The following is a 15,421-nucleotide window of genomic DNA, read 5'->3' as shown; positions in this document are numbered from 1 at the left end:
CTAGACGTAATGCTCTTGAGCAGCATCGAAAGCATAGAGATAAGACCTCAGTATCATCACATCGATAAGGACACAGAGTTTTAAATCACGCTCCTCTAGAAAGCCTGTCATGCGCTTAGAGAGAATAAGCATGCAGAAAGCACTTCTTGTGAACCTTGTGTCCGATGAAAGCAAGCGATACATTTCACTCTCACACAGTACAATATTACAAATCGTGGGTTTTAATGTCCCGAACCGACATCCGGGTTATGAGGGATGCCATAGTAGAGGACTCTGGATGAACTTAGAGCATCTGGCGTTCTTTAACGTGCGCAGACATGACGCAGCAGACCGGAGTTCTTGCATTTCATCAAAATGCAGCCGCCGCGGCTGGGATCGAATCCACAGTCTTATGTCAGTGCACGTTAAGGAACCCCAGGTGGTCGAAGTTTCCGGAGCCCTTCACTACGGCGTCTCTCATAGCCTGAGTCGCTTTGGGACGTTAAGCCACAGTAAACCAAACCAAACCAAACCCCAGCCTTGGGATCAGCAGCCGAACGCCAAAGCCACTGAGACAACGTGCGGGTCCTCGCAATAGATACATTTCTTTTGGCACCATTGGTTCCTTTTGTCTTGGACGAGTTCGAGCCCATACCTTGGGTGACCCGTCGTCGTTGGACAGCTGGCTGTAGGCGACGCCGTCCAGGCTGTACATGAGCGTGAACGAAGTGACCCATGCTCCGAGTGCAGCATCGCCTTTGGTCTCGATGCCGTACAGACTGGCGCTCTTACCGATGTCCACTTCGATGAATTCCTTCTCGGTGCTCGACTTCGGTACCCATGAACCAGCTGCGAGAAGAGAGTTGGAATTCAGTGGCCACACAAGCTCAGCTGATGAGTGAGACGCGATAAAGAGCACACCGAAGCTTTAAAGGAACGCTGGGGACAAATTCAAGTCGGTCTCGACTGACAGATTACCACATTCTAAGACAATACACCGACATCACAGCGGCCGCCATCTCTGGGTCCCGAAACCGCAGCGAAAGCCTCGGCGTTTTGTTAACCCGCCCATCACCAACCCGTTCCAGTGTACACTGTGGAAGCTATATATATATATTCATACATACATACACAGTAGTATAGCCACAGTACCCAAAGATGGCGCCCGTGACGTCACGTGAAAACTATTATTAGAGAGTTACAGCATAGCGCGATCTGCTTCTGCGGGGCGCCACTAGATAGCGCCAAGTGCCGGAAATTGCGCGCATGCTTGGCGGTTCGGGACCAATCAGCGTGAGCGCTGGTGGTGCCCGGTAGCGAATCACGGTACAGTAACGCGGACCGCACTATGCTAAAACCCTCCAATAACGCTTCTTTCACTGAAAGTGATGTCTTCATAAGCTAGAGAGAGCAGAAAATAAAATCACCGACGGATTTTGCGAATATAATGTGGATTCAGCGCGGATTCCAAAGCCAGGCAGCACCGCCATTGTAAATTGTAAATTTGTTTTTTTGACGAAAACAAATCGCACAGTACCTGTCTCACATATATCGGTGGACACCGGAACCGCGCCGCAAGGGAAGGGATAAAGGAGCGAGTGAAAGAAGGAAGAGAGTACGTAGTGGAGGTCTCCGGAACAATTTAGACACCCTGGGAATCTTTAACGTTCACTGACATCGCACAGCACACGAGCGCCCTTGGCGTTTCGGCTCTATCGAAACGCGGTCGCCGCGGTCGGGTTCGAACCCGGGCACTCCGGCTCAGTAGACGAGCGCCTTAACCACTGAGCCGCCGCAGCGGGTCCGCGAGAAAAATGTTATATAGAATTTTGTTACCAGCAGGTTCGTCTTTTGCTTCCAGAGAGGCATCGGCACATCCACAGAGGGCCAGAAAATCGATTTTTACTAAAAACAATAACTGGGTGGGGCTGTGCTCAGCGTCTCTTTAAGAAAACTGATCCTCTACTATAGCGCTGTTTTAACAGGGACAGGGACAAACTTCCAGAGAATAAGTCCCTCGTTTCTTTTTTCCTTTTTCTACTTGCGCTGTTTTAATGGTGTACTGCGCACATGCATGACTCGAGGCGCTACAAAGTGTGCGCTCTCAAAGCTTCTCAGGTGCCGTCAGACGATACCAATTTTGGATTCTGACGTCCCACTCTGCCAAAACGGAACTCGAGCCATGATATAAACTGTGTTAGTCGACGACAGATAGCATTTCAAGGGTGTCACATATGCAGATTTCATTAAAACTGAGGTTTGTAGACAAAGAAAATAGCTTCAGCGACTCTCCTTATGACTTTCTGCTCTTCGACAATCGAGTTCACTGTTTGCAAGGGCTGGCCGAACGGCATGAAACAAGAAGCCTGGTGCTTGGAATAGAACGCGTTCTGGAGAAAGCGCAAAGAAGAGAAAGCACGAAAATCGGAAAAAAAAAAAGAATTTGACTTAGTCTCGTCACGAAATTCAATCCAAGATGGAAAGACTGATCAATTCCATTGGTTAAAGCTTTCCACGCCAGTAGAAAATTTGAAGGCTATCGAAGCAAGGCCGCGCGTTAAGTTTATAGAGTTTTTAGGTGAGCTCGGTTCCTCCTGTAACATTAATCTCGTGACCTTATACTAATGTTTGTCTGGCAACGCTCATAATTTCACCCTTCTTCCTTTTTTTATATCCCATCCACTCTCGTTTTAAGAACTGCTGTACTGACGCATACTGCCCTATGTAGTTGGAAACTAAATCTATCATCTTCGTCAGCAACAAAGTCGGCACTGGAAACTTTGTCACTGACGCGCAGTTTGATGCACCGGCCGTCTCTCCTCGCAACGCTGACACCTCCACTTGATGGTGTGAGAAAGGGCGAAGTATGGCCTACTTGGCGCAGATGTATAATGGGGGAATACAGTGCAAACGGGTCAGGCACCAAAGAAAAAGCAATAAGGGAGTAATTACTCATTGGCATCCACCCGAGCGCCGCCATACGGCTACAAAGGAAAGCTATACAGCTTTCTCAGAAACTTCGTAGTTAAAGAAAAATTCGTCCTGGTCCGGGGTTCGAACCCAGGACCACCGCTACACCGGAGCAGTCGCTCTACCAATTGAGCTAACCAGGACGGCAAGCTTATGGTAGGACGAGAGCGAATTGATCAATAACTCGCTCAATTCGCTCTCGTCCTACCATAAGCTTGCCGTCCTGGTTAGCTCAATTGGTAGAGCGACTGCTCCGGTGTAGCGGTGGTCCTGGGTTCGAACCCCGGACCAGGACGAATTTTTCTTTAACTACGAAGTTTCTGAGAAAGCTGTACAGCTTTCCTTTGTAGCCGTATGGCGGCGCTCGGGTGGATGCCAATGAGTAATTACTCCCTTATTACAAATCTACTCCACCTTGGGGGATTCCCCTAAACATTTGACCAAAGAAAAATCAAGAGGCCACACGCATGGTGTGTGCTGCTCTTTCCTTGACACAACATGCCCAACACTTCCGGACAAAATCATTTTTGAACGGATTTACGCACCCAAATTTTCATATATTGTGAGATTTCACGACAACAATAATATTTCCGCAGATCTTTGGTCGGCAGCTTGTGTTTTTTTGCTTTTAACGTTTCTGCTATATTCAAAAGCTCTCTCCATTGGTTTTCTATGCCAGTCTCCACTGCTCTATGCGAGCGAAGGAAGAATGGATTATTACCAGAATGGATTATTACCTTGAATATTTCCATAATAGTACCTAAAATTTTCAAATGTTGAAAACATTTTTCCAAGAATGCTAAACATGAGTACGTGGCTGGACGCGGCGCGTCGTATCACGTCTCTTGAATGTACACCCGACCAAATCTTTAACTGGCTCGGGTGTTGCATCGCTAAATGCACCTTGTAAAAAGGTCCTTTCCTGCTACACCACTGGCATATTCATGCTGTAATTTAACGCGTGAGATGGCATTTCGTGGTTCCTTTTTGTTCACATAATGTTTAAGTGGAGTACTTGCGCGTTAGATCAAAGTTATCAGAAATATTCATCGTCTGCCACTCCGAAGGGCCAAAACAAGCGAAATACGCAGCAATGGTTCTGGTGGCGCATTTGCGTTTACTCAGGGTAAAGGACTTGTCTGCCATGAAAGGAGTGGTAGTTTACCCAGAGGAGGAGGCCATATGGACCAGAACCATTGCTGCGTATGCCGCTTGTTTTGGATCTTCGTAGATGCGGATGATTCGGATTTCTAATAAATTTATCCAAGCAGGCAAGTACTCCACTCGAATATCACGTGAAAAATAAAAAAAACCTCCAAATGCCAAACCACGCGTCAAATTGCAGCATGAATATGCTAGCGGTTTAGCCAAAAGCCACCTTTTACAAGGTGCATTTAGCGATGCAACACCCGAGCCAGTTACACGATTTGGCCGGGTGTACACAATTACGCTGAGCAAGGATAGCAAATTACTAATGTAAAAATGCCAGGCTACCACACTCTTGACATCCTCGGTGGCGTAGGGCCCTACGACGCAGTAAAGAGCGGATTTCTTATTACTGACCTAAAAAAGAAGATTCGCAGCCTTTCACTGCTGTGAAATGAAGCTGTTGCAAGGAGCAGTTGACAACATTGCACACAAGGGCGCAATTACATTGAGAATTATTATACACTCTGAACACAAATACGCCTATATGGGAGCAAAAAATTCTTGAAAGAAAAGGTGCACTGCCTGGTCAAACAAGTTGGGCGCCATGCGATAAACTGCGGCCGTTCATTAGTGACGCGAAATTGTTTACTGAGCAGATCGCAGCGCTTGAGAATAGGAGGAAACCTTCCAAGAAAGTGAAGACTAGTCAGCCGCAGTAAAAATATTTGACACGATATACGAAAAGAAAGTGTAACGAAGAAGCAGGGAGATGAAGGTAATGACAGCATTTTCTCATTCACTGTGTGACTTAGAGGTGGCTGCGAGGAAGCGGAGCACGATGAGAGCCAGTGGCGTTGGCCATCGTCTATAATTCTACATAGTGGCCTCTCATTGTAACGATGTCCCACTCGGAAAAAAAAAGAACAAAATCCTACATAACAAATGACATTCCTTCAATGTTGTTTGTGAATTTGCCTCTTAAAATATCTTTTAGGGGGCGAATCTAGCTGCACACTGACAAAGACATTCCCAAATCATTTTCTTAAGTAAAATCAGTTCGTTGGTATTGATTAATCAAACAAATAATCAAAATAAAAAGGCTTAATTATAGTCTCATTAGAGCTTTAAGCGACCGGCCAAGGGGCAATGGCCGATCAGAAACACATGCTACGCTTGAAGACGCGCGAAGAATTTCGTCTATCAGATGCTTGTTTCATTCTTGCGTACGTTCTTTCGTCATCGATTCGCATAAACCAGAAAACATGTCGTAGCCCCCCGGGCTGCAATTTGAAAAAGCTCTCACCTCTGAGCAGCAACATTCGCCCGCAAAGCAAACAAGCTGGCCTGATGAAACACGTAAGCTCTCTTGGAATCCGTGAACGCGGGTACTTGTGCAACCTTACCCCGTTTCCAAGCTGGCGGAATGCTTCTTCGCGTGGAAAGCAATATTTCCTTTCGTTTACTTTGGCGAAATTGCTGCGGTCGATTTGAAACAGCAGCGAAGGAGGGACGTGGTGGGGCATGCGTGTGTTTGGCACCCCAAATAATAAGTTAAACCCACGAGGAAATTTCAAGGGTTGAAGCTCTGCAGTCTTTGGAGCGTGCAAATACTTTTCCACCTTTAATGTCCCCCTGCCTGCAATGCAACGCGGCTATATTAATAAATAAAATGGCCGGCTTTCCACACAAGGTTGAATCTGTACGCACGTGTCTTGTCGAAAAAGAAACTCTGGAGGGAACACACAAGTTATGAGCTAAACTATATTGCAGAAAAACGCACGTGGTTATACGCCATCCATAGAGTTGGCGGCTGTTAAGACTCGCAAAGTTAGTATGCTGGCTACGCCATGCTCGTCAGCTAGGTGGTACAGTTAAGGAATCTGAACTGATTCGCGCAAAACGGCCGAGGGTTAAGTTTTTTTTTACCCTGAGCTACCACGTCCATATTACCGAAGAAGAAATTGACCGCAACGGTTAGCTACCTTTTGATGCGAAGCCTCACGTACTGCGCTGCTTACGAGCGTCAACTTTTCGAAGGCCTACCTTGTGTGAAACTGAATGCTGAGAATTTCAATCTTGTATAATCCCCCCCCCCCCCCCCCCGATACACAAACACACATAAAAAAAGCTATTCAACACAATTTTTTTTCCTATACAATGATGTACCAAACTCTGGATTCTGAACTGGTTTCATAGAAACAAAAGAGAAAAAAAGTTGAACAAAGAAATGGATATAAACGCGGGTTGTGAGGTGAATGCCTCCAGCACGCACGCAATCTGACCTTCGAGAAAAACAATAATCCTTCCCAATATATACGTATTTGACGATTTATATTTTAGGATATTGGCACTTGCTGCAACCAGCTGGTGTGATTTCCTCAAGTCATTGCAGTTATGCTATCAAAATTGTTTACTGTTGGTCCTGAAAAAGGGCCTGTTCCCTTAAATCTGTTGTCTTCGGTGTACTCAGCACAGAAAGCCGAAGTCGACTGCAGAAAAGCTGTTATTTCATCTATTCTTTTAGGACTCATCCTCCATGGGATGATGCGATAATGTTTGTATTATTAGCTTTTAATTTCGAATTCACACAATTTAATCTGCACACAAAACATCGTCGTTCTCTCGTTTTCATTTCTTCACATTCCTTTGCGATGCAGGCACTTGTTTAGCCCCTCTGGTGGCAGATGTAATACTCCTTAGTTCCGTTCTTTTCTTTTAAATTTCGTAGTGGCCGAACACCGTGTTTCAAAATCTGAGAAGTAAAAAAAGAACAGCGCATTTTGTACTTACCACTACGCATGCGTGCCGCTTGTGGTCCGCTCTGCTCATCTCGACTGCTACTCGCCTTCAGACTTGAATCACTCAATGGCTCCGGGCCGTCGACAACTCGCACGAACGAACTGCACGAAGCTGAGGCACAGAGAACAAAGTCGGAGAGTTTTCGTTACGCGTTCATTCAGTTGCCTTTTGTCTGGCTAACGCTTCATCGCTACCAGTTTACAACCAGCCGCTATCGGCAGAAGAAGAGCTCTCCCATTCGCTAGCTTTTGTGGTGAAGGGAGTGTAAAAGAGGGAAGGAACACCACGCAAGAGGCGACATACTGCGGGAAATAGGCGAAAAAATTACAACGTTCCCCTTTCATTCATGAGTATGCGCTGAATAAATGTGCATGCTTAGTGCATTCCCCAGTCATGCCAGATATTCGCCCGATGGCGTAAACCACCTTTCCCTATTAGTGGCGCCCCCTCACAGTGAGTAAACAAAGAGTCACGTGTTAACGTTTCCATTGCTAAGTGAGAGATATGTATACAACTGGCACAGACAAAGAGGAGGAATTGGAATAGGTGATCACACTGCTTATTGCTTCTCGTAGCCTCGTTCTTGTGTCTTCACCTGCATGCTGTACGCCTTTTGGATTCCAATTTATGTAGCTATGCTCCCATGTTCCTTCGCGCAAAAGCTGTCAGAAGAGTTTTCATTTTTTTCAGCCTTGCTTGCTTTCAGTGCCTACCTCTTTTTCATTCATTTGTCTATTCATTCTTATTTACTTGGTTTCTTATTTCTTCTAAAATACAAAACGCACTATACGCTGATGAAACATGTGAAGGCTGCTGAAAGGAAATAAAAGACAGTATCCAACACGCGTTAAACTTGTGGCTTTTAACTCTCAAGGGAAGCTCCGGGGATATTTCGAGTTTGCCTTACTCTAATGATATATCTGCGGCAGGTTTTTTCTCTCAATTTTGGCATCGATGCGGTATTTAATTCAGGAAATTGGTTTTGAGGAAAAGAAATGACGTAGTACCTGTCTAGCATATCTCGGTGGACACTTGAACCGCGCCGTAAGGGAAGGGATAAAGGAGGGAGTGAAAGAAGAAAGGACGAAAGAGGAGCCGTAGTGGAGGTCTCCGGAATAATTTCCACCACCTGGGGATCTTTAACGTGCGCTGACATCCCACAGCACACGGGCGCCTTTTTGCGTTTCGCCTCCATTGAAATGTGGCCGCCATGGCACAGAGTCTCAGAAGTCGTACGCGGTTCTTTCCGCCGCCACATCTTATATTGAGAGAATTTTTCAAGCTTCCTGAAACACCTATTTACTGTCACCAAGTGAAAACAAAGACGACAGAATCTGCTTTAAATAATTTGATTTCCAACAACTGCGGACGAAAACTAATTCATGCAGATTAAAAAGGATGCAGTGGGATGGGGATGAAAGGGTAGTCATATACTCACGATGTGGTGTCGGCTTCGGCGTCACGACGACAATCTCTGTAGTGACTGGCTCCTCTGCAAAAAAGAAAGAATATATAAGTTTGGCCATAAGCTTCCTCCATGTTTTCCACTTGAGGTCGTGAAATCATTCTGCCAACAGGTCTTCACTGGCCGCGCTGCACTGACTCCTGTCAATGCTGCACATTATGAGAAAGCATGAAACTTTAGGTTAGGTTGGGTTAGGTTGGGTTAGGTTGGGTTAGGTTGGGTTAGGTTGGGTTAGGTTGGGTTAGGTTGGGTTAGGTTGGGTTAGGTTGGGTTAGGTTGGGTTAGGTTGGGTTAGGTTGTTTTAGGTTGTTTTAGGTTGGGTTAGGTTGGGTTAGGTCGGGTTAGGTTGGGTTAGGTTGGGTTAGGTTGGGTTAGGTTGGGTTAGGTTGGGTTAGGTTGGGTTAGGTTGGGTTAGGTTGGGTTAGGTTGGGTTAGGTTGGGTTAGGTTGGGTTCGGTTGGGTTAGGTTAGGTTGGGTTGGGTTGGGTTGGGTTAGCGGAAAGCACAATGCGCTTATGTGCACTCTGAGGCGTAAGGTGGCTTCGATGGGAAAATTCTTTTAGAGCTGTCAATTTCCCCGTAACCATATAACGTTAGTCGACGTAATAGGCGCGTGTTAAGCGAACAATCCGTTACCCAACCACGAGAAGATAGGAGAAAATAAAGGCATCCTTCCGGTGCACTCTGCCTCCTGCGCTAAACAAGTAATTTCTTTTTACTTCCAGAACGAAATAATCAACTCAAACCTATTAAACGAGTCCTGCCGCCGGAAAAACGCATTAAAAATAACTTTTTTTTTCTTCGAGTAAAAACAACAAAGTATGCAGCGCAAGGTAGTGACAGGTAGCGCCATTTTAAATTCGGCTTGGCTCAACATAGCGAGAAGTGACTGCAGTTTCTACTTTGTTTCTCTATTAGGTGAAAAAAGAAAATCGCCAGCTCCTTCGGTGGATTTACTACACACGTATGCGCCATATTGGAGCCAGAAGTTAATCAAAGAGAAACCGACTTTACGTGTGTAGTAAATCCACCGAAGGAGCTGGTGATTTTCTTTTTTCACTTAATAGAGAAACAAAATATAAACTACAGTGACTTCTCAATATGTTCGGCCAAGCTGAATTCAAAATGGCGGTACCTGTCGCTACCTTGCGCTGCCTGCTAATATTTTTAGAATGAGTGAAATTTAAATATTAATTTTAGTTTTATTCGCATTGCAGAGAGAATGTATAATTATTTGTTCCCTGTACACATCACTCTTATGCTCTGCAGAGTATGCGTTAAAAATCAAAAGCAGTGGTTTCACATTATATTTAATATACAGATAACTTTATCTCATCTTACCATTGAACCCATAAAGCTGAACAATATTTTAGAAAAAGTTTGAGATCTTTAAAAATATTGTACATAGAAAAGAGCGATCACTTGTTTACACAGTAAACGCTGCTGCTGCGGGGGTTTAGGAACTGTTTTAATGATCGGCTTATCAGGATACTGAAAAGAACCAAGAGAGTTAACATTCGAGCATTAGACGCGCGTATCCGAGCGCGATAGCAAAGCGCTCAGCGCAGAAAATGCACACCAAATTCAGAGAATAAATGAAAGCAATCAATGTTTAAAAGTGCCCCATTCGATAAAATTTTGAGCCGAGGTTTTCAGTAAGCACCGAAAGCACAAAAACAAAAGCAGGAAAACTGAAGGTAGCAAAAGCTCGGTGTTCTTTGTTTTGTATTTGCAATATCTGATGCTCTTCTATTTGCAAGGACCCTCGTGAATGCGACAAGGCGTGAAATTGCTGCGCACCACAGGAGCAGTAGAAGCGAATCCTGTAGTTGTCGCATCGCTGTCCGGCAGGCTGGTCCGCATCACTGCAGGCGAATCCGTTCTCCAGAGAGCACGTCAGTCCCAGCTGACCGGTCTTGCTGAAGTCAACGTCTTTCTCGTTTCTGCAATCGACTGCAGCCACGAAGCCCTGCGAACGGCAAATTATTCCCCTGTTTCCTCGTTGCGCACTGTGTCAGCGTTTATCTCCTTATCCATGCAGTTCACAAAATGAACAAGGGAGGGGAAAACCTCAGGTTGCTTGAGCCAACGTTTCGACAAGAGGACTTGTCTTCGTCTGGGCGAAGACAAGACGCAGTGTAGTAGTCATGCAGTAGTCATGCATGACTAGACGCATGCAGTAGTCATGCAGGACTTCACTACAAACTGGCCTCAGTCTACGTTTAGTCTACGCTCCTCTCCACCGAGCAAAGCGTGTGCGTTTCATCGGCGGTAATCTTACATCAGTCAAAGCGCACCACGTTTTTTTTTTTGTTGTTGTTTTTGTGAACCAGTGCACGCATCGTAAATAGCACATAATTAAACCGTATAGGCGTATTTTAGACCGACGACAGCCTCTAAACTCGCTGTCTAGGTTTCACTGCTCGCTGCTGTTCATGACATCCCCTCTAATTCTGTTGTCATTGCCGAGCTGAGCCTTCGGACGTGACAGACACTTCAACAATGGGGATGACCGCAAATAACGTAGGAGTCCGGGGCCGGCCTACCATTAGGGTTCTACTCGAAATGTTTTCAAATCTACAATTTCTCTTCCGCCCTTGTTCACTAATTTGAGTGCCGTCAGACTGCTCCTCCCCCTTCCCCCACCGCAGAGAACAGGCCCTGAGAGCCCTTGATGGTAGAAAGCAGGAAAGAATATACGGATATATAATTTTTTTTCAGCCCAAAAGGGTGCTTTGTACCGTTTATAGTTGCCGGATAGACTCCAACGTGGCGTCGGCATCACATAACTCAACTTCCATAGTGTCAGTAAGAAACAAATGGCTTGATGGTCAGATGTTTAGGGCTATCCCCCAAGGTGGAGTAGATAGTGGAGTGGCCAACACTGCTCCTACTTCGAGACATTGGTCAATTCGCTCTCGCCCTACCATATGCAGCCGTCCTAGTTAGCTCAGTTGGTAAAGCGACTGATCCGTAGAAGCGGTAGTTCAGGCCGATTCACACGACGGACCGTTTGCCCGCGGCCCGCGCGCTACGTATTCATGCGTCAGCACTTTGAGAGGAGCGCTGCCGGCCGTGAGAGGCCGCGGCTGGCAGCGCGCCTCTCAGTGTGATGACGCATGAATACGTAGTGCGCGGGCCGCGGGCGAACGGTCCGTCGTGTGAATCGGCCTTTCCGGGCTCGATCCCCGGACTAGAAGCCAGCCCTCTTCGCCCAGACCGCAAGAGATTGGAACGACCTCCCCGCTGAAGCTTTCATCCATCCTGGCCTGGAATACTTCAAATCATTCATCACTGATTTTTTTTTTTCAATGATATGTATGCGCACCCCGCATGTAATGCCCCTAGTGGGCCTTTGAGGTACTAATAAATAAATAAATTCTTCTTTAACTACGAAGTTTCTGTGAAAACTGTATAGAGTTTCTTTGTAGCCGAATGGCTGCGCTTGGGTGGATTCCAGTGAGTAATTGCACCCTTATTGCAAATGGCTTCATAATCTGTTGAGATGGCTCTGTGTCAACCAACTCAAGTTAAATGTTAATAAAGCCAAATTATAATTTTTTCAGCTGCCAATGAACCAGTAGGCTTAACTAACACACTATAGTTCCAGTCTTGTTTCTTAAAGCGCGTTTCAGTGCATAAAAGTTTAGCCGTTGTATTCCAAGGATATATTCGCTGGACACACCATGTACACTTCGTAACGAGCAAACTTCTTGGTGAATCAATATTCCAACTAAATTTCGCCCCCTTCTACCAATACACCTGAAAAGCAACTGTATTCTACTAATGTGCACTCACGTGTGCAGTACTGTTTGCTTGTGGTGGGGACACGTTCAAAAACAAGCATGAGAAAGATTTATCTCTTACAAGAGAAAGGTCTTCGTTTCATTCGCAAACTTTCGAGATATGATTGTATTTCAGGATACTCTAGATGAAGCCATATACTAAATATTGCAGCCCTCTACAACCAGCGACTGTGAAAATTTATGCACCGACAATACAAAAGAGATTTTGTAGTGTTTTTAAAAACATACATGGCCACAGACCCGCATTGCGCTTTCGGGTACTTAAACTTCGTAAAACCTCGAACAATAACTGGGTATGGAATGCAATTAGTTCGGTGTAAAATCACCCATATTTTGGACAGTTACTTTGATATAGGTGATTTAACAGATCAATCACCCTCTTCGTTCACTTTCATTCAGGAAAAGAGTTGAATTCTACTTTGTGGAGTATATGTAACTACTGTATCATTTCCGCTGTCTTATTGTATTTACTATACCGGTAATGGCCTCTTATGTTACGGAAATGGTCGCTTCCATATGATGCTGCTCCTGGTTATTACTCAAGGTATATGTAGTAACATGTCCGCTACCTGTAACCGACTATTTTTTGCTGCCGCATGCCTACTGACTAGTTATATTGAACGTATCTACTGTGTTGTTGAAGGCTCAGTCAGGTGATTTGCATGTCACCTTATGGCTGGGTTCCACGGCAAAAAAACTGTACTTTCCAAAATGTCGATAAATTTCAAATTTTAAATTTACGCCTGAGTAATATCATCGCAAATTAATGAAGTTCGGCACGTAAATTACCGACCAGGAAGTTGTCGTGTACTGTCTACGCAAACATGAAGCCTGCCTCATAATGGAGGCAGGTCGAGCGTTGTTCTTCGTGTGGAGACAGGCGTATTTGTCACGATGTTTTTCAATAATCATGATCGTCTAAGACATCGCTCAGCAATTTATTAACAGCGAATCCTGTCAAGTGGTTTCATCTAATCTGGAAGCCATAGCCCCTCGGATGTCCCTGCTTATTCTATGCAGCAGCACTAAATGAACAATGGGCGGAAGGGGCGCCCCACTCCGCAAGCCAGTATAATCACAAGAGTACTTGCCTTCCCCTATGCTGCTAACTACCTTCAAAGGGCAACTGCAGCACTTTTTTGAGAATTTCGCGATATTAAAGGATTCAAATTAATATACATGTGGGCTGTAGGTAAAGCATGCCAAGTGTTTTGGACTAGCATTTAAAATAGTGATGTAATCGATGATTGAATTTCGTGCTTCTCCTCAATGCTTCGGAGCAATGCAGAGAAATTCAGCGTGACGTCACAGAAGGTATGATTTCAAATTACCGCTGTTGTCAGCCGCACCCTACCCCCCTGACTCGCTAGACGCTGCCAAACAGCTCTCGGCAAGGTTTGTCTTCGGTGGCGTTGATTTTTTCCTTCAAAGCAGGCGTTGTGCGTTGGAAATGTACCGATACCTTCGATGACGTCATCATGCCCCCCCCCCCTCTTGGCGTTGTGCGCTGCGGAGAAGCTTGAAGGGCGTCTGGATTTCAATCGGCGGTTACTTCACTATTTCAAGTTATAGTCCATAAAGACTTCGCATGCTTTACCTCCAAGTTTCACACATTCGACCCTCTTAAGCTCGTTGATTTTTAAAAACTATACAGTTTCCCTTTAAGCTGGCAGGCGACTCACGTTACGTTGACGCCTGTGAATTAGACATGCTAGAAAATATAGTGCATATTTTGCACTGGACTGAGTTGGCCAAAAGTCCAGCTTGAGAAGTTTTCTATTCGCAATATATGTTCCCACAGCAAGGGACAGGATTCGTGATTCTTGGTTTTATACAAATACTCGAAAAGTCTTTTTTCGGCGCTGAGATTTTTCTTGCTTTTACAAAAGCTTCGACTAGCCTTCCTCTTTTAATCGGGTCTCCCTACGTTTTTTTTCTTGGTGCTGTGAGCTCGTTACGAAGATACCAGGGCCTTGAATTCCAGGCTTCCTACTGAGCTTCGGTACAGTGCGCTAACGTTTCTCATGTAAAGTCGCTGCGAAAGCCTTAATATGGAAAATATTCCAAGTCCTGAGAGCGTTTTGAAAGCATTACGTGTTATTAGCAAATCACTGTGTCGTCATAGCCACGCACCAACAGAGCCTCTTCAACAAGACTGCATCTGAACAACGAAGAGTTTAAAACCCCTCGAAACGTGCTTGGGCGTCAGAGTGGCGAAAGTTTGAATGGATAGTGGGACGGGCGCTAAAAGGGATCTGGGAAATGGTTCAAACAACAAAATAGCTAGCAGCAACGCTGTCAGCCGGAGTAAAAAGAACATTTCCTGAGGAAAACTGAGCGTACACTGATTAATGTATGCCGAAGAAGTTAAAAAAAAAGCACAATTTAAGCAACAAATCCCCGAGGTATTCACGCTGTTACACTCTGACAAGGCGTTATCAATGTTGCAATCTCAAACTGTAATGTTACTTTCATTCTAGGAAAACCAATTTGTTCCAGCTCAAGTACGACCCTGAAAAGTGTGTAAGAAATGCGCTCAAGTGTTTGCTTTCCAAGCCCTCAGCTAAGCCGTTGGTGCAATCATGGGGCTTAACGACACAGAAAACATTGCCCTGCAGGAATTAAAAAAAAAAAACGCAGGATATGCTCGTGTATTTGACGTTGGCCATCTTTATTATCTATGCTACTTTGTGGATGTGGATTATATATGACTATTTCTGTATTATTATCGCTGTCTTATTGCCTTTAGGTTTGCTTTGGCTTGGTTTATGGGGTTTAACGTCCCAAAGTTTCTCTGACGTTTACTATACCGGTAAAATTCTATTTTCTTGTGGAAATTGTCATTGAAGAACTGCGGCAGGCTGCACCAAGCAGTCTGTGGGAAGACTTACAGGAATTGAGCGTAAAAACTTTGGAGACGATTTCTTTCACTAAAATATACTTTACGTCGACGATGACCAATCGCTCTGAAATATATCTGTACAGTTTTTGTCAAAATTAACCAGGCTCCGTGGTATGCTTCCCATTCGTATAACAGAGCCCTCACGGCGTCCCTAAAGATCAAAAAGTTCTTTCAAGATGAGAACAGGGGTTTTTCTTACCATACAGAGATCTAGAGCTTGAGGGCTGGCGTAATAGCTTTAATATACAACTTATCTCACCACCTCAGTACCTATCACCAAGACTAGACCACATTCACAAGGTTGGCATCCCTTTCTGAAGATCAAAAACTTTTTTCCAGTCATTCGTACCAC

At 45.0% G+C, this 15,421-nt stretch overlaps 1 protein-coding gene across 4 annotated transcripts in view; it reads right to left on the bottom strand.

The window, feature by feature from the left end:
- The window catches only part of LOC149334847 (uncharacterized), a 221,262-nt gene that overhangs the window by 105,798 nt on the left and 100,043 nt on the right, over positions 1-15,421 (bottom strand). For all 4 annotated transcript variants that reach the window (XM_089551475.1, XM_089551474.1, XM_089551476.1 and 1 more), the window contains 4 exons: positions 10,162-10,330; positions 8,336-8,389; positions 6,889-7,008; positions 635-828 (listed from right to left, as the gene is read on the bottom strand). In XM_089551475.1, the coding sequence (XP_089407601.1) occupies positions 635-828; positions 6,889-7,008; positions 8,336-8,389; positions 10,162-10,330 (537 nt within the window). The remainder of the gene's footprint in view (positions 1-634; positions 829-6,888; positions 7,009-8,335; positions 8,390-10,161; positions 10,331-15,421) is intronic.

This window comes from Amblyomma mixtum, chromosome 7 (genome assembly GCF_055824585.1).
Source record: "Amblyomma mixtum isolate Tamu chromosome 7, ASM5582458v1, whole genome shotgun sequence".
NCBI lineage: Eukaryota > Metazoa > Arthropoda > Arachnida > Ixodida > Ixodidae > Amblyomma > Amblyomma mixtum.
The sequence above is the reverse complement of the archived record's forward strand: the minus strand, read 5'-3'. Positions and strand labels throughout refer to the sequence as shown.